The 19,281-nt window shown below is 40.9% G+C and overlaps 2 protein-coding genes and 1 long non-coding RNA gene across 7 annotated transcripts; 1 reads left to right on the top strand and 2 right to left on the bottom strand.

The window, feature by feature from the left end:
* The first annotated feature begins 316 nt into the window (after window positions 1-316).
* LOC116930572 (SET and MYND domain-containing protein 4) lies at window positions 317-7,804 on the top strand. Of its 2 annotated transcripts, XM_032937944.2 has the most exons (12): window positions 318-478; window positions 1,967-2,304; window positions 2,532-2,879; window positions 3,908-4,127; window positions 4,566-4,714; window positions 4,944-5,029; window positions 5,110-5,293; window positions 5,662-5,822; window positions 6,095-6,135; window positions 6,260-6,289; window positions 6,365-6,653; window positions 7,469-7,804. In XM_032937944.2, exons 2-12 carry the CDS (start codon window positions 1,971-1,973, stop codon window positions 7,697-7,699), a joined length of 2,073 nt encoding a protein of 690 aa, XP_032793835.2. In that variant the 5' UTR covers window positions 318-478; window positions 1,967-1,970; the 3' UTR covers window positions 7,700-7,804. The 2 variants fall into 2 exon arrangements, 1 of the variants encoding a protein (XP_032793835.2); XR_006642570.1 differs by lacking the exon at window positions 6,095-6,135 and having other exon boundaries at window positions 317-478; window positions 7,469-7,602.
* On the bottom strand, window positions 6,222-7,469 carry LOC116930589. Its single transcript, XR_006642581.1, has 2 exons — window positions 7,067-7,469; window positions 6,222-6,775 (listed from the first exon to the last, which is right to left on the bottom strand). It is a non-coding gene; the product is annotated as an uncharacterized LOC116930589 (long non-coding RNA).
* On the bottom strand, window positions 7,790-19,254 carry LOC116930517 (inositol-trisphosphate 3-kinase homolog). 4 transcript variants are annotated; one of them, XM_045168165.1, is made up of 9 exons: window positions 18,981-19,254; window positions 17,985-18,005; window positions 11,698-11,961; window positions 10,163-10,394; window positions 9,624-9,754; window positions 9,406-9,540; window positions 9,141-9,317; window positions 8,831-9,004; window positions 7,790-8,698 (listed from the first exon to the last, which is right to left on the bottom strand). In XM_045168165.1, the coding sequence occupies exons 1-9, from the start codon at window positions 19,053-19,055 to the stop codon at window positions 8,639-8,641; spliced, it is 1,269 nt and encodes a 422-aa protein (XP_045024100.1). In that variant the 5' UTR covers window positions 19,056-19,254; the 3' UTR covers window positions 7,790-8,638. The 4 variants fall into 4 exon arrangements, with proteins under 4 accessions (XP_045024100.1, XP_032793795.1, XP_032793801.1 ...); XM_032937904.2 differs by lacking the exon at window positions 17,985-18,005 and adding an exon at window positions 15,068-15,323 and having other exon boundaries at window positions 18,981-19,253; XM_032937910.2 differs by lacking the exon at window positions 17,985-18,005 and having other exon boundaries at window positions 18,981-19,252.
* Window positions 19,255-19,281: the final 27 nt, after the last annotated feature.

The following is a 19,281-nucleotide window of genomic DNA, read 5'->3' as shown; positions in this document are numbered from 1 at the left end:
CGTCTGTGCGATATATCCAAAAAGATGGATGAGCTCTCGAACTCCACTATATACCAGCCGCAGCCACTTAATAAAAGCGAAATCTTGAAATAGAATAAAGCGGTGGGGAAGAACGAGGAAGAGCAGACGGGACTGTCGGACCTGGGGGTAAAGCAAAAAGATAGAGACGAGTCAACATCCTTATGGGCTCAGCATATATATATTTTGTTTTCCCCCTTCAACAAGCGGATTGGAGAATGTGCTCACTCCAGACAAAAATAGATTCGTCTGCAAGGGTCTTATGAACAGGAAAGGGGAAAAAAAAATCAGATAAAATTGCTGCCTTTCTCGCTGGAGAAGAGTTGCAAGCGGTTCTACAGTGTTCCAGTGTCTAGTTCTTTAACGTATTTTGACAAATCGAGTTGGAACTTTGAGCTCGTGCAGCTTTCATTGTGAAATTTCGTGCCGAAACAACTGTGTCCAACGTTGGATTTGAACTGTAAGTAACGAATTGTTGCTGGATTTTATACTTAAAGAAGATGAAGTAAGAAAAATGCGCGTTGACTAGTTTTACTTAACGACGTACTTTTCCATCATCGAGAAGAGATTTCACAGCGCAAGGCACAATGGCATTTGTTGACGTTTCAGTTGATAGAGTCTAATCACCTCTGAGTTTTAGAGGTTTGGAGCTGACGGTGATGGCAGGTTAATAATTGCTAATTAAGAAACTTCAAAACATTCAGTCGTCTCTGTTTTTTAAGAGAAATTCCACCGAGTTTTTAACACACGCAGAGCCATGTGACGTGCGATACGAAAGCTCAGTGTCAGCCGTGAATTCGTGATGCACGAAAATCACATTTCGGGATTGTTGTCGAGTTGACGTCGTTGGTTTATTTTCAACTTTGTTCGTATTTGATCTTTAAACTTGGCTGTATGCCTACATCTAATTAAGACACGGACAGTTCGTTTGTGCTCTTTCGTTTGTTGTTACAGTTTCAGTAATAACGCGTTGTGTAATACCTCGTTTGCTTGCGTGTCAAAGAAACTTTGGCCAATGAGACGATTGCAATGGGAAAACCGGTCAAAAATAAAGTCAAAACTGAAGAGGACAATTTGATGTTATCGAGGAAAAGCTTGATAAAGAAGCCCCATTAATATCACGAGGTTTTCTCCGATTTATGAGTCTCATTAAGTTACCTGGTTGCCGGGAGCTTGTTACTCGGGACGTCGACAACCTTTGTAGTGCAAAAACCACTACGACGACGCAACACGATAACTCAAGAAAATCAACGTGCGTTATCCTACAATAAGGAAAGGCTTCTATTTGTTATTTCATAACCGTGATTGTGCAGGAGAGGTTAGTCCGAGTTAAGATGTTGAACTGATTTTCCTTTCACGCCAAAAAATTCAAGCCCGTTCTTTAGAAATGTAACATCAGCAACAACAACAAACAAACAAACAAACAAACAAAAAAAGGAAAAAACGAAAAGACCACATTTCCTGCGCCACACGACAATAACAGGGAAGTCGTGAATATGCATAATAAACATCAATTACGAGCGAAGGGTTTTCGCTTGCTTGTTTCTTATTGTTTGGGAATTATAAATAGCAGCAGTAGAAAATGGGGAATGAAATCTTTTTACTGCCTTCCCCCTTTTTGAAAGACGCAGTCAGCTCGCCCTAAATCGGAAACAAAAGCCAAGCGCGTTGCTTTCGTTCTGAAGGTACTACAGCCATATACACACACAGGGTGAATTAGGGACGTCGCCGTCAGTGAGCGCACGTAATCAGAAGCCGTTTCGGGAAGAAAGAAAAAATTGACTGCGTATAGAATTTCATTACGGAGCCAGTGAGTACCAAATTTACCGTCGCCAATTGAGTTGCAACACGCAGTTGGATGTCGGTAAAATCTAGTCCCGCGTGAGGCTGTCCCCTTTTCAAGGCAGTTTTGATAAAGAACAAATTTCTTTGCGTCTCTGTTTCGCAGAAAAATGATGGAGGACGATGATAATTTCGGCGAGAAAAATGGCTTTTTCAAGACGTATCATATCAGCGTGTTGAGGAAGATCCGCAATGGCGACTTGGCCGCCCTGAAAGCCTGTTGCAATGACGAGGAACGATTAGTTTTCGTTCACAGTCTACCCTACGTCCATGAGATACCGCTAATGTCATCAGCGATGGCCAAGTCGCTTCCAAATGGCAAATCGGCCATCGACGCGCAAAAGAAGAGAACGGAAGGAAACGAATTTTTCAAGAAGAAAAACTATGAGCGCGCAGTACGGCTCTACTCGGAAGCCATCTCCAAAGCGCCCAGCATCGCTAAAGGTACTATATATATAAAAGAAACTAATCTGCCTTAACCTTTTAAAGATACTCAAACACTGGAAATCAGAGTCAAATTAAAAACACATTCTTAATGATTGATAAGAACGATTCGTTTCGTCTACAATTAGAAACACACCCCCCCGTACAGTGATCGATATGTCTTTGATTTTTGTTTTCGAAAACAAAAAGTTAAAACAAAGAGCAATAACTCGTTTGTTACTTTCCAGATACGGAAGAACCCCAGCTAGCCATGGCGTTCGCCAATCGTTCGGCCGCCTTGTTCCATCTGGACGCTTACGCTCGAGCGCTAGTCGATATTGATCAAGCGTTGGCCAGCGGTTACCCTGATGAATTGCGCTACAAACTCGTCGAAAGGCAAGCTAAATGTTTGATGGCGCTGGGTAGGCCGACGGATCAGATCGCGGCAACGTGCGAATCGGCCATCAAGTGCGTGAATGATTCACGTTTGGATCTGGTCAAACGTCAACAGTTTGAACGAGATATGAAACAATTGATTTCCGAATCTGCAGTACCGAACCAAATGATTCCGGCTGTGAACATAAAATCAATAAAAGGTAAGCAGCCTCCTCCAAACCATAACAGATATCGCTTACATTTAAATTAAGTGGTCGAGTCATTATTTTGGATGTAGTGTGATGTAGTTTATTTATCACAACTAACTTGATGGGCCCGCGTATACTATACACAATGGTGTTTAATGGTTTAAGAATTATATTATGCCTGGTAAAAATGAGCCCAACGTTTTTTCAAAAACCTAAATGTAACTATAAAAAAATATATATATATTTACACTTTACACATAACACCTTTAATTTTGATAAGGACAGGTGAGTTTCGTCGAATTCCGAGTAGACATTTTTAAGCCCAATTTCGGCCGACTCATTCGTGACAACGTTTTCTTTCTCAAAAACCTAGATAGACGTATGTAATACACGATTTAGATTCAAAATTGAACGAGGATCATTAAAAATGGTGTTTGTTTTTGCGTTCGGCTTATGGTTTTTGAGATAAACGGATGGAAAACGGACGGACAAAGTAGTTGAGCAAACAGCACCTTCTTTCCGTTTATTTCAAAAACGGCTCGGCTGGCGAGTAAACTAATTCGTTTTTTGCAATCAGCATTCAATTTTGAATTTACTGTGCAATTTTCATTGAATTCCGAGAGATGTCGTTTTTCGCAGATTTTGACAAAAGTGAGAAGGGTATAGCCTTCCCACTTTTTCATTTTTGGCCAAATTTTAGGTTTAGCTAAAAATACATGACTTCGATTTGAAATTGAACGAGGAAAACGAAAATCAAGTTCATTTTGTCATGCGATTCATAGTTTATGAGTTATTTAAATTACAAGTGGATCTAGATCGCGTTGTATATTCAATGACCGCTTAATGGGCGGGGAAACTAATATTTGATTCGTAAATCAGCGGCGATCTCACACTCTAAACCTATTTAACTATTCTCACAAGCAGTCTATTCATTTAAGGCAGAAAGTGACCCACGAAAGTGGGTTTATTATACGATCAGCCCCTTTTTCGTGTTCATTTGTTGGCGTGAAAACTAACGTGCATATTCATTTCTCGAACAGATAAGGAGAAAAAACATCTGCCTGACATCACAGCTGGTAGGAATATTGAACACCCTTCGTTTTCCAGCAAAATTCGAATAGAGGAGGACGCCATTTCGGGAAGGTACGGCGTCGCTGATTCGCCGATCCGAGTTGGCGACGTGATCGCTGTCGATGAGCCTTACGCTTCTGTTATGAATCCCGAGAAATTTGCAACGCACTGCCATCACTGCTACCGGCCGTAAGTGTCTCCCTTGCTTCTCATTATTCATAGGCTGCGTAATAATAATATCACGCGTAATTACCTGGTGAATCATCATCATCATCGTCTCCGTTGGCGACCATGTCCCCGCAAAGGCGGTTTCGATATCGAGCTGACAAAGACGAATCAGTTCACTTGTTTGCACGTAGGCCCTTTTGTTCAGCACTAACGTATTCCATGAAAAAGTCAGACATGATGGAGCGCACGATCCACTGATCCTTTCACGTGAAAAGGGCACTGTTGCCATTTACCGTGATTGGCACTTAGACTTTGATGACGCCATCAGCCTAGCCAATCAATAATACAAAATAATAAATAAATAAACATTCTTTTCGTGTAAAACCAAAAAACAATAAAGAACTATTGAATTTTGCATTCGCGGTGGATTCAATTTGAACAGGAATTTCTTTATTTCAGGTTGGATCTTGGCGAGTTATTACCGTGTCCAAACTGCACCAACGTGAATTTCTGTTCTGTCACCTGCCGTTCTGAAGCGATGGCCGGATATCACGCTATCGAGTGCCCCCTTCTTAGTTACATCGAAGCGGCTGGCATCAGCATTACATGTACCGTAAAACCAAACACACACAAATAATAGCACGTAGTGGCAAACGTAATGACAAAAACACTAGACATTGAATTAAAAAAATGAATTGCGTGAGCCAATGAAATATTATGCAGTAAATTGCTGTTTCGTAATTAACGCTGCGTGATAAATGGGACTTTTGCGTTCGTCATAAACCAGTTAATCATTTAAAATAGAAATTAATTTTTCTTTCTTTTTTTTTCTATAAGGCTATTTATCGTTGCGAATGATTGCGATTCATCCGCCCAGCTTCTTCATGGACGTCAAGCCATTGATCGATAAACCTGAATTACAGGCAATGAAACTATACAATTATCATTTTCACACACTAGCATCACAAGTGAAAGTGTCTTCTTTTCATTTTTGTCCCAACAGAAGGGCGTTGCCCTGAGTGAGCAGACGAAGAAGTACATCAAGACTTGCCAATTGGTCACTCACGATCACATCCGAAATAAAGAAAGCTTCTTCCACGTGACACTGATGGCCGATTTCCTTTTAAAGTGTTTGAAAGTGGGCGGATATTTTGGAAAAATCGAGCCGACCGAGTTTAACTTTACAGGTAAGAACAAAGTCCGTAACTACGGAAGTAAATTGTGAGTTCCCCGCTGGCGAAACTAGCGCGTTTAGTTGTGTACATATACGTGGTGAAGTTGGTGGTCCATGAACCGAAGATGCTAAGAGCTTTTCCCTGTTTGGTCCCGCGTACGTGTCGCATTTCCAAGAAGCACCCAAAAAATCTGGCCTGATTGGAAGAGGAAGTAAACACGACGTCCGTCCTTCCGGAAGAATGAAACTCCTTAGATCCGCTTCCTTTTATTCGTTGCACAACAAGAGACTACGTAGACTTAGTACATGTTCATTCGTTAACGATCTATCCCTCTCTTTCTGTATTTTCTTTTTTTTTTTCTCTTTCGCTTGGTCGTATAGAACCCCTTTCAGACCAAGAGAAATGGATCGGTTCGTTGTTGCTAAGACATCTTCAGCTGCTTCAATTTAATGCGCACGAAGTTTCCGAATTGCGGATGGATCGTCCCGGCTGCATGGATGGAGCGAAAACTTTCTTTTTGGGAGCCGGTGTTTATCCGACGGTATTGTATAGACGCAAATAATGCAAATTCGTTGTTGTCTTCTAACTTTTCCAGACGGCCGAAAGCACTTGTTGTTCACGTCTCCGATCAAATTCAATGCTTTGTATTTGTTAAATATGCTTCATGCACAAACGAGCGCTATATCCTTATTAGACTTTGTTGTTAGAATTATTCGCATAGAATTGTCTCGCCGCACTAATTGCGATCGTGTTGCGCAGTAGCCAAAGTTATATTAACCCTCAGTTTCTGTTGGTTTTTCATCATCATAATAGGTAGCGCTTTTAAACCATAGTTGCGAGCCAGGTGTAATCAGGTACAAACATCAACTCGCGTTTAACGTTTCCAATTTATTTTATTTTTTATTTATTTATTTTTTTTTCAAAACATTTCCTTCTCAAATGATGTTAATCTTCTTTTGTATTCAATCATGATTACAGGTGCTTTGTCGGCGATGTGATGATCGTAAGGTACTGCATCCCCTTTGTACTATACCGATTTACAGCTAAACCGCATGTAAAAACAATTGCGGTTTTGATTTAAAGAGCCATCAAAAGTTTCCAACGCGGCGAGCTGGTCAACGAAAATTACGGCCCAATCTTCACGCAAAAACGTCGAGCCGATCGGCAACGATCGCTGAAAGATCGATACTGGTTCGATTGTCGTTGCCTACCGTGTACGGAAGATTGGCCGTTGATCGGCGAAATGACTGACGACACCCTTCGTTTCCGTTGCCGCGATCCTGTTTGCCGAAAGCCGCTGGTCGTTGCCGCTGACACTATGACGCCGTTCATCGCGTGTCCTTCGTGTAAGAAGAGCAACAATATTCTCAAGGTAATGCCAAAATATGCGCGTCTCATTGCGTCCGTATGCACACGCACGTTGCAGGTGGCCCAGCCCGAGTATAATGTGGCCTTGTCGGTAGGAAAAACCGGCCCGGTAGAACAACGACGGACCTTGAAATCAGATGTAAAATTCGAGAATACAACTAAGCAATAACAAGCAAATTGAACTTGACTAAAAGAGGCCGACAACGAAACGTGCCGGACTATGGACGCGGAAAATGATGGCCATTTTTCTATGCGTGGTGTAGAGGAATAGCTCGTTGTTTTGACCATTTGAAGACGTTTGATAAATCGGTTGGAAAGGCGGCGATGTTTGAAAAACAAAAATATTCGCGCAATTTGGCAAAAACTGGGAAGTGAGTCGTTACCCTTTTTCAAGGAAAACTTAAAACGTATATGCACCTTGTAGGTATAACACGAACTCGGGCAATGCCGTGAATGGATTGCATCCATCAGCGCAGACCTCATCACTCCTTCAAATTCAGCTGTCAAAAGCTTCGTTCAGATAAACTGCACTTGCTGCGTCACGGTTGCACCCAGTGAAAAGAGGGAACCAAGACTCCAATAGATAACAGCAAAAAAAAAATGCCAGACTCGGCTATTCAATTTACGTCTTGTTATCGACTTGGCTTTCCCTTTTTCAATTTCACCCGAAATATGAAATAGTGAAAACGTTACGCCAAGTCCAAGGTCTCGGTGGCACAGGTCACCAATCCCTTGATATCCTAATTCCAAATTTATTATTATTATTATTTTGGATTTTTTAAAGATTTTGCTTAATCATTAAAAAATTATTATTTTCAGAGTCTGCAAAATCTGCAAGATACGGAAGGGTCGTTCGTTCGCGGAAGCGAGCTCATGGACCAAGGCAATTTCACCGGCGCGTTAAAATGCTGCCTCGAAACGATGGCCAAGTTGGACGATATTCTCTGCGCGCCTTATCGTGATTACATCCAATGTCAGGAAAAGGCACGAAGATGCATGCTGGCGCTGGGCAACATCATTTACGAACCTATGCAAAGTGAACGCCGTTGATTCGTCTACTAATAAACACAAAAACCAATTAAAAACTAAAACAAAATTACAGATTACAAGTATAACATCCATCAAACTCAAAAAAAAAAAAAGATTTTTCTTTTATATTGTCAACGTCGTCGTCAATTCATTTCCACTCGGCCGCCTACAAAAGACGGGCAATACAAAAATAAACAAAAAACAAAAAAAAAAATCAGGAATAAAAAAAGAAAAGAAAAAAGGAATGGCCACGTCTCTCGGATGGACACCATTCGTGAGGTGGGCAAAAATACGATACAAAAAAAAAATGTAGAACACAAAATGTTCCATTAATAGATATAGATAATTCCAACAACAAATTTTTCGTAATTCTTAGTTTACGATAGTTGGATCTCTCAAAAATTTCTTTTTTTCGTTGTTAGTTTTTTTTTTTCTTTTCTTTTTTTGGGAGTGGGGGGGGGTTCTTTTGTTTGGTCCTTGGCGATAAACTTGAGGTGTGTTACGGCGAGAAAAAGGACGTCTCGAGGCACAAGCGATATACGATGGAGATAAGAGAACAACAAGCACGCACTGGTGGGAGATAGTAAAAACAAAAGAAAAACAGGTCGTGGGGATTTTTTTTTTTAAGGTGATTTCAAAAACCTCTAGGCCAAACACACACACACACACTACACAAATCGGAATCAAAAGACTTCCTAATTTGGACACGGACACTCGGAAATTGATTTCTTTGTTGTTGTTTTCCGCGTATACAATCAACGAGACGTTCATTGGCAATCGTGAAGATACAATTCATTCAATTACAATTTACATAAGCATTTAGAACCGTATGGAACAAATGAGGAAGGGCAAACAAAACCAATGAAAAAAAAGGATGAATTTCGTTGCAAGTTATTATCCTAAATTTTTGTCCTCTCCATTTTTTTTTGCGAAGCCTTTTTCACCTTTCGCAATTCAATTTTATCGTTTCAAGTGCACGTCTTTCGTATTCGATGCGTCGCAATAAAGGGCCTCGATATCCTGCACGACGGATAAAAAAAAAAAAAATAAATAAAACGCAGAGTTATAAAATTGTCCAAAAATAATTGATGCAAATTCTCATTTGCATACAGCGTAATAACTAATTCTACGTGGGAGTTCGTTTTTCATTACCCGAATGAGGTTATCGATACCCGTGAGCCAGCCTTCCTCGTGATTGCCCTGTTGCCAGGGCTGACGGTGAGTGACGGCCAGTCCGTCGGGTAGTGGGAGAGTTTTCGCGAAATCGATCACCCAGGCACCGACGTGTTGGCTGTCGTAAATAATCAGAATACTACTGCCGACCACCTATAAATGGCACCGACAATCGTTCACAAACGTCGGACAGAACAAAAGAGAGAATGTTAGAATTATGGCCGACGTATTTCTTTTGTTTTTCTTTGTATCTTCAAGGATGTCCACAAAAAACGAATGCGTTGCGTACCTCGTGCGTTTGGAAATAAGGCGATTCTTGAAATTTCTGTCTGATATGTTTCAACCGAGTGAGGAGCTCTTTTTTTACACTCGGACGGCCCTGTCCGACAAACACTTCGAGCATCGACTGGACGGCATCACGGGTCTGCACCGTTTTCAAATCGCTAACGGGCGGTTTGCCTTGGAACTGCAATTAAGCCAAAAAAACATCAATTTAGAAAACTCTTCTTTAAAAAAATAAATAAATACAATCAGTTGACTAATTTGTAATGTACTTTAATGGCTTCGATACGAAATCCGAGGCTGCAAGACGAGCTCTGTTGCTCGCGAAACGTCATGTAACGCAATTTGGTGACGGCCTGCAACTCATTTTCCTCCCTGGTTGGCGCCGTTGGATCCACTTTCACCATCTGCACGCAAAAGAAAAAAGTGGGAACGTGTTAAGGGAGACCAAAGATCAGCGTAAAGTGAATCGGTAATTCTTGTAGCGTACCTTTTGATAGAGATCCGATCGGGCTGTTGTGTTGGTCACTTCCGATTCGAGAAACGTCCGCGTGCCCATTTTTATGTCGATGACGTTGGGATCGGTGAAACCGTGCAACAAGTCCTGCATTTCAATGAAACCTGGAACAATTGGGAAAAGAAAAGAAACAACTCCGTGTTAATCACTTTCGGCATTGACGTCGCTAAGGAATGTATGCCGCCGCAACCACCGCTGCCCTACTACCCCGGGCTCATACCATTTTTCCTCAATTATTCATTTTTTTTTTTTCTTTTTTAAACAAAAGTATATGGACATAATTTGAGAAAAACACCGTTAACTTTGTCTGGAATGCGAAAGAAAGCGAGGCATTATTCATTTGGCTTATCATTTCGACCGGATGCGCCGATAGAGGGCCAATTATAGACACACACAAAAAAAAATGGGGGGGGGGGAGACGAGATAACGAGAAAAGGGAAAAAAAAAGACCAAAAATGTTAAACTGTAAAAAAAATAAAATAAAATAAAAAATAAAATAAAATGATAATTACTTTCGCCTTGGTAGCTGACGTCGCGATAATACTTTGGAACGATGTCGCTGGCAGGGTCCTTCATGAGCGCTTCGTAAACAAGTTGCTCGTTATTGTCCGCACCTTGCTTCTTCCATAAGGTGCCCAGGCCGGCCGGAGCAAATGAGCCCGGATGGCCCGACAACTGAACCCAAGACGAGCGTCGATTTTTCAACAGGACGTCGGTGGCCGGCGCTGACAGATCGAGCGCATTCTACATAGTACAATGCGTACATCAGAATGCATAGAAAAATAGATAACATAAAAAATGAATTAGATAAGATGATCTTTTTTTTGTTTCTCTTAATTTCTAACCTTCACTTTACACAATGCGTTCAAGATGTTAAGTCTAAAAACAAACGCTTCTCTGATTTCAATTAGCCTCAAAAGGCAGAATCAGAACGAGACCATGAGAATCAAAGCCACAGACAACAACGAAGGGAAGAAGAAGAAAAAAGGGGGACGCACGGTGGATATGAAAACAAGACCCCGTCAAAAAAAAAACGAAACGCAAATTACGAAGCGTATCGTAAAAATTACCGCAAAATACAAGTGAAACCGCAAAACTAAGGAAGGGGGGAGGCCCGTCTATTAAAACTACACAAAATGTTTGAATGTACTACGAGTACGAAAAAATAATAATAATAAAAAAATAAAATAAAAGGAGAAAATGAACGTTAACCGCAAACTGAAACACTTGTGATTCTCAGTCTCATTTCTTTTTCAAATCAAAATGTTTTAATTGCAAAACGATTTCCCCTTGGCTTCAATTCGCGCCTTTCTTTCTATTGTTTTTGAATTATTATTATTTTTTTCGATTCGTTTATTTGATTTTAAACAAGCAACACAATGCGGAAATGGATTACGGTCCGAAGCCGTTTTCACTAGATGCTTCCGTCCCGGAATGCATAGAATCGCGGAGCGTGGAAGAAGGGCCCGGGAACAGTACCACTTCAATTTCCCCTCGCAACACAATGATGGAGCCCCCGCAAGGAGTGACGCAATTTCTTTTTTTTTTTTTTTTTTAAGACATGATGGACGTGAAAGAGTCTCGTAAAATGCCCAACACACTGTCAGTTCGTCCTTGTGGAGTAATCCTCCATCGAGAGCGGACGTGATGTGATAAGGACCGCGTAACCTCAATCCGACGTCTGATGTCACCAAGCCCTTTTTTTTTTTAAAATATAGAGTTCTCCCACATCGCGAAAAATTAAAGGCCTTACTATAAAAGTGTTGATTTAAAATCATGGGCTATTTTAGAAGAAAAAAAAAATGGAGGGGGGGTAATATGGTCCGGCCAGTGGCGAACAGGATGCCTATCATTTACAAATAGGGGGGAAGGATAAGAGAAATGGACCGGTCATCCAGGAAATGAGCTAATCAGCGAGCAATAGATTGAGATTCTGATGACGTCAATGAAATTTCAACCGGACCCTACCCCCAAACAAGATTACGGTTTGACGTATTCAAATATTTGTTAATACGAAAAGCAAAAAAAAAAAAGAATAATGAATTACAAAGGCGAGAAGCTGCAACATGGTCATGTCGCCGTGGTAACAGGTGTGACGTCCGGTTGCTGGACCGTTGTTGGCACTGCTGTCCGCTTTGGCTGATATGTGCGTTGTCGTAGATGCCGGGATGCCAGATGCTTTGAATCCGTTCCTACTTGGCCGCCATTTCCTCAGACTGGCTATGCTGTGCTTGGTAGTGCCGCCTCCTGCCACTCGCTGCTTGATGCTCTGCTGGATACTCGTCGGCGATCCGTTCGCATCGCGCACCGTCTGCGTCAGCCACCGTCATCAAAGAAAACAAAACAACAAGAAAAGAGACCAAAGAAAAAGATGACAACGTTAGATATGGCCATCTTATCTGATGTTCAGTGCGTTGATTGGCTGGATGTTGATATCCGTGCCGTACCTCTTGACATGTAAATTCGGATTTTTTGTTTTTTTTTATTTACATCCAACCATAGGCGCATTCTCATTTGCATACGTCATCAAAATTGTACGGTAAAAAATGAAAAGAAAATGAGAGCATTACGACAGACAAGACAAATATGTACCCATCTGTTTTTGCGAAACGTTTACATTCCTAACCAATGACCATTTCTTTCAATTGCGAAAATAGATGAAATGTGTCCGTCTCATCTTTTTTGCTCAGAAACGGTGGCCAAACGTGACACATGACATGAGTCCGGTTTGTTTTGGCGCAGTTAGTTCGGTTATTGTGCCCGTAGGAGGTCAAACATCTTTTCAAACCATTAAACGTTGTACGTGTGTCACAACTGATTTGATCCGGTTTTAGCCTTGCCGAGAAAAGCCACCGCACACCGGACAGAAATTTACATATTAGACGTCGAGCGGCTTGAGCCTAATCACCATTCAGCCCTGAATCTCGCGTCAGTCTCGAAAAAAAACTACGAATGGTGTCACGCGGCTGTTGGTTGTGTCACGTGCTTGGGTGGTTTATTCAAATCTACTTTTTTTGGGGGAAGGGGCTTTCTTTTGGCGATCCAAATAAAAAGAAAATCTTCTCAAGCGTCTCTTAATGGTGGACGGTATTAACGATTAGCAAATAAAATGTAAGAAAACAAAAAAAAACCCTATCATCTCGCTATCTTTGTACAGTGAAGGTTATGCGCCGCATGACTTGTCTCCGTACGCCACCACGAGTGCACCGCCAAATAAAACGATGTGGATTCGATATCTTGACGGGTTTTACGGTAGTGCACCTTATTTTTACTTTAGACAATCCCATATGAAACTCGTAATTCATCTGGAAAATAGAAATAATCATTTTTCTTTTTTTTCTTTTTTAAATAAGCCCAGCGAAATTGAGGGCCACAAGTTGAAGTCCCATTTTCTCTTATTTTATCTCCACCGCATGAAAATTGTTGCTAGTATAGAAACTAATAAATAAAGAATTCTTTTTCTTTTTTACGTGTTCGAAAGAAAAAGAATCTTGAAAAAGAGTAATGAGATAAATAAAGAAATGTAAAAATAAACGATGAAAACATTGAATGAATGTTTCGTCTACGTGACTGGTATGGAACGGTGGACGTGAGGAGCGCGTCTTCGCTAGACAACGTTACACACCAAGTGTAAAAAAATAAAAAATAAATAAATAAAAAAATGAAAAACGCACAGATATTAAAAAAAAAAAAAAAGGAGAACGAAGGAAATAGAAAACAGAAGATAGATGGAACCGTTGGGGTATAGGCACCGAAGCAGGGCAAGGACGATCAGAAGGAGACATTAATTTTGATCGTCTCTCTCTTTCTAAATGATTATTTAAGGACGAGAGGCAAACGAAATAAAAAAAGAAAACAAAAACAAATCAAAAGGGGAGTAATAAATAAATAATCATCATCCGCCTTATGGTGTTTGTAACGTTTCTTTTGTTTTACTCGTCTTCCCGATTTGGAACTGGAAACAGTGACGGCTAAATAGTACGACATCAAGTTGGCAGTGTGCCAATCGTAGACCCTCCTCTTTCGAAACGCTTAAAACAAATACAATTTTCTCTCCACTTTTGTTTTGACAAGAACAGACGCAGTAAAAGAAGAAGGCGACGCCCTCGGTTTTTTTTGGGGGTTTTAAAAATCCCGAATAAATCGAGTCCCAGGGCCAACAGACAAAAGACGAACCTACAAGAGATAAGAATTCGTTGATGTTTCTCCCCCCCATCTTTTCCATGTGTCTAGCAAACGGGTATGGCGAGAACACTTTCGCTCACCGCTGAAAAAGAATGATGGGCTCGCAGGGGATAAACAAACAAGCTGCGACTTTTTGAGCCGGACATTAAAGGCCATTCATTCATCACGCATTGAAAATAACCAGTTATCGGAAACACAGCTGACTACTACTTGAAAAGAAATGGGAAAAAGGGAAGGACTCGGAAGAGAGATAAACGTTTGAATGATTTTCTTTTTCGGATAATGCGGGGCGGCCACACATTTGGGATGCTCCATTAGTTCCAGGGTTCCTGGAACATACTTCATTCATCAAACCGGTATTTTTTGTTTTTGTTTGACCTCTTCTTTTCATTCATACCTCCCATGTCTGATCGTTTGCAGGTGAAGGCCCACCTATCGCGCACCTTTCGTTGCTCATTGACGACGATGCAAAAAAATACAATTGGTCTAGACATCCGCGTTTGTTTATAGTAAACTAAAACAAACAAAAACAGCTGTTATCAATATTTTTAAAAAAAAGGAGCTAATAATTACGGTTGTATTTATTTATTTTTGGCCAAACGGTCGACCAAATAAATTTGAATTGCAAAATAGGCAAAAATCCACTTTTCACTCCTCGCAACCTCCTGCTGTTCATTTCTCTTGCAGCCAATTGCATTTTTTTTTGTTGTTGTTTGTTTTTCAAATATAAAACATTCAAGAGATAAAAACAATTTTGCCTAAAAGGAAATCTGTGTCGAATGTTCCCTTTTTTTTTGCACGAATAGACCAAGACGCCCCTTAAAAATGTATTGGAAGATGAAATAGAAAAAAAGAAAAAGAAATGGGTCCTCCCTAGTCTTTTGGTTAGCATTTTCTTCTATGAATGACATTTGAAAAATGTCTCCCTTCTCTCTGTTTACTTTGATTATGGCGTCTCTGTGTGTGTGTAACAACAAAAGAGGACAAACTGTTATCTAACCGATTGGCTAAGATCAATTGGTTGTTATCCGCTGTCACGGACACCAACACACTAAAAAAAAAAGTTTGTCCTGGATCTTATTTTTTTCTTTCGTCCGGTTCTTTATACCACGCAACAAATACCTTTGACATTCAATCGGCTTTATATTTTATTTGTATTGATTGTCCGTGATTTGTGTTGTGTCTTTTTTTTTCTCGTCGTTATTTGTCAGGTTATTATTTTTTCTTTTTACCTGCTGCTGGTGGATGGCCAGAGTAGGTCGAGTGCAATCCATGATAAGACGCTGGTACTGTTCAGCGGCTTTTCTCACCAGCTGCATCCTTGGGAACCGTTGCTCGACCTCCATTCGCGCCAAAGACAAAATCGTTTGAAATGGATCGTGTCCGCGGGGGCGGTGCGCAAACGTATCTCGTCTGCGGAGACAGGCCAACGTATCGAGCGCGCAATTCAAGTGGCGAAAACGCGCCAACCAATCACCAGAAGTCAAACTATCTTGGCGAAGAGTCGCCGATGTTTTCATGAAGACCGGACGGAAGTAGATTGTGTGATTTGGTGAAAAAAAATGATGAAATGACGCATTCGAATATGTCGACACACAATGCGCACAAAACAAAACAACAACACTTGAATTGGAAACGTTTACGCTCTTAATCACTCGAGCCGGATGTGTCCATGTCGAAATCGCCACACGCCAAGTCAGTGGGGAGGAATTTTTCAACGTGAACGAACGAATGAACGAAACGTGTGTCAAAAAGGACGAACGCAAAACAGTTGAACGATGACAAATGATTCGGATGTGTGACACAAGCAAAACGACGGAGAATAAAAAAAAATAAATAATAATAATAAAAATGGAATGAATCAAATGACAAAAAGGGAATGGACTGAAGAAAAGAAAATCGCGTGCGCTCGGGACGAGAGCTGACAAGCCAATGGTGGACTAAAACGTGCGGGACTTTGGCTTTCACGGGACCTGCACGGGTTTTGAAAGACCAGTACCGCCACCGCTACCACCTTCTCATTCGTCTTCCGTTTTCGACATGTTTTCTTTTCGAAATGATGAGCACGAGATATCGATTTTTAAATTCTTTTTTTTTTCCCCATTGGTTTTAACCGAAAGTTGGCTCCAGCTGACGCTAACTGGATTATTTCATGTTCGCTTTCCTCCCTAATTTTTCCCCCCAAAAAAATGCACATTTTCTCTTCGTTTCGGGAAAAAGTTGTTCAGTCGTTTTCAATTGTACGGTTGAAATGTCGATGCCAAGAAGAAAGTGGCTTTCGTTATCGGTGCAATATTGACCGTAACGAAGGCAAAGGCATGATCGTCTGCGGTCGTTAATCTAGTCGGAGAGAGAAAACACGAACCCTGAAAGCTATCGGTCGACGTCAACTGCACACATTTTTTTTTATGCCAGAGCTAAATGACGTCTCATTTCTCGATATAGCAACCAAAACGAAAAGGCGAGATAAAACACACACACACATTTTCCCTCGCTCCCTCCCCAAAAATAAAATAAATTCCTTTAACAGTACTAAACTTCTATAATTACGCATTAAATGAAAGAACACTGGTCAGGTTCTTCGCTTTTTATTCAACATTACAACCTAGAAAAGAAGAGAAAAACGTCGAGGGGCGGGGGGACCTGTTTTGTAAGACTACTTCCACAACAGGATTGCAATTGACGTCAATGATTTCTGTTTAGCCTTATTCTTTTTTTTTTTTTTTTGTTCTCCCGTTCTACTACTGCTTCGAACATTTTTGTTTGTTTGCTTACTTTTTTTTTTTATCAGAAAGCTCCAACAAGTGGGAGCTCTCTCCCCTTCTCTCTCCGTGTGCCGTTTGCTGACGTCAATCGGCAACCGACCGCGAGCGCATTTGCCCGCCCAGAGCAAAAAGGAAAGAAAAAAAGCGACGAGACTGTGCGAAAGAACGTGATGGAATCTAACAAAAAAAACAAAATCGTATAGCATGTGGAATACACGCACGACAAAGAAACCACGGTCGCCCTGATACGTTAGACATTTCCTTTGAACGCTAGAAGAAGAAGAAAAAAGATCGGCATGTTTCTGGAAAAATAGAAATTAATTTATCGGGACAGACAGAGAGAGAAAAAGGTTTTGGTTAATGTTGAACTTCTTTTGCTTGACACGTTCAGAAAAAAGAAATAAAAAAAATTGGTATGGGACTGAGCAAACCATTGGGACATTCAACAGGTTTTGTTTGCGTTGTTTCGTATTTTTGTTTTGATAAACAACGACCAGCGGGAATCGTTCCAGGAAGCCGCAACAATTGTGGCGCGTACTCGGCGCTCTCTTATAACTCGACGCCTCTATTCTTGATGCGATACAGATGAAAAACGACGTCAAAAAACTCAAAAAAATAAAGATGGAAACTTTGGTGCAGTCACGAGAGTGGAAAAACAATACCGAGAAAAAGAATTCTCGAATATTAATCCTAAACTAACCGACATGGAAAAAGAAAGAAAAGGGAACACGAACACGAAAGGGGCGGCGGCGCGGGAGAAGGCAACCCCGTTACTAAGGCAACCGTCACGTGACTAATGACGTCAATGCTGACCTCCAAAAAGTAAAAATGAAATAAAATATTACAACAAAAAAACCAAGTGGGAGAAGGGAGGCGGGTAGAGACAGTAAAAAAGAAAAAGAAACGTACAAAAAAAATTTAAATACATTTGAATGTCTGCGTGAGGCATTCCCTCCCGTGCCATTTCATCGGTTATCCTCCTCTTCTATTTTCAATTTTCCTTCAAGAGAGAGTATGCTTCTTACTTTAATTTCACCTTCAACATATTCAAAAATTGCTACTAGTGTCACGCCCGATGTTGTTTGTTTTTTTTTCCTGCAGTTATGTTCGGCCGAAATAACTTAACCAATGAATATGTGTGCGAGACGAGCGCGACTGGTGAATATGTTTGGCCCCATTTACTGGATATGGCTGCCTTCGATTATAGACGTGCGTAAATGCTAAACTACGCAGGCATGTACAGGATAGGGAAAAAGGTGAGGGGGCTTACGATATAAAGCCTTTGCACTGAAAAAAAAATGGCTAGTACACGTGCACTTATCACGCGTGAAACTTACAAACGGATGTCACGAAACACATGATAACAACAAAAAAAAGGCCAAACCTGGTTGTTGCAAGGATCAGCCTGACGAACAGATGAGTGACGTAGCCAACAAAAACACGATCGCATGATATTTTCGATTGTACAAAAGAAGAAAATAAAATAAATCAATCAACGAAATTCAGAGAGAACGAAAATGGAATGGGAACGCCGACCGCCGCTCACATGTAAACTACGGATTCAATCAAACTCATTCTTTATTAACGATACTTCTTTCCCTGACGTGCTGCACAGAACAATACGACTGACAACTAAACAGCTGTTTTCGTTGCGTTTGTTTAGAGTGGCGTATGTTTCATCGTGAGCCTCTTACGCGCCGTCAATTCGTCACCTGTACATACACGGGTTAACTCCCTCAAATGAATTACTTTCCCATATGGAACAGAAAGAGAAAAAAAAATGTGCACGATTCTATTGAACCAGCTGCACATGATCTTATACAGTATCGGTCCCAGATTTCATGTTGACGTTGATGTTGAAACACACAGGACGAAAAGCCGACGGTTCCGCCCGTCGAAACCCATCGACAAGTTACGACACTCACGTCAAACGACACGATGAATAAATACATTTCTTTAAAAAAAGTTTTCCTCGATATGTGCATGTTGTTGTTAGTGTGGCCAGTTTTTTTTGTTTCCCCTTATTAATCATCAAAACGTCGAAGGGTATTTGGAAGTTGTAAACAGATGGCGGTCATGATATTTGAACAACCGGTGGTTACGACTTAATCAGGCTTATTTTAGAAACAGATTTTCCCATACGATGCATAAACACGCATGGCCTACTCCGACCGCACAACGTATATAATAAACTCGACAAAGACAAACAAGGAGAAATAGTTTCGGTATAAAAAAAACAACGACTGATAGTCGTTTGGGTTACGTCTGCCCACAGACGTAGAGATACCACAACATTGCGATTTTGGCAAGGGGAAAGTTCGATGGCAGACTTTAAATTATTTTAAAGACATGACACATGAAAAAAGTAATCAAATCTTACCTGCTGTTGCTGTTGAATGGGTTCAATGCATGGCGAGTAGGCGAACGGTGGGAACGAAGTAGCCGTGACACCCATCAACAATTGGCTGGGACCTCGGAACAGAATCAGTGGACTGGCTCGAATCGAAGGCGTAGTGGAAACACACTTTTTGGCAGACAATTTAACGAGGGAAAAAGACTTGGCTAAATGGAATGACACGAGTCAACGACTTTGAGTGCAATCTCGAACGATTGTTGATATGACGCTCTCTGTCCTACTCTTTGCTCTTGTTCCTCTCACGTCTTGGGCCCACTGACACATC

This window comes from Daphnia magna, linkage group LG1, assembly GCF_020631705.1.
Source record: "Daphnia magna isolate NIES linkage group LG1, ASM2063170v1.1, whole genome shotgun sequence".
NCBI classification, from domain to species: Eukaryota; Metazoa; Arthropoda; class Branchiopoda; order Diplostraca; family Daphniidae; genus Daphnia; species Daphnia magna.
This window is presented reverse-complemented; position numbering and strand designations above follow the sequence as displayed.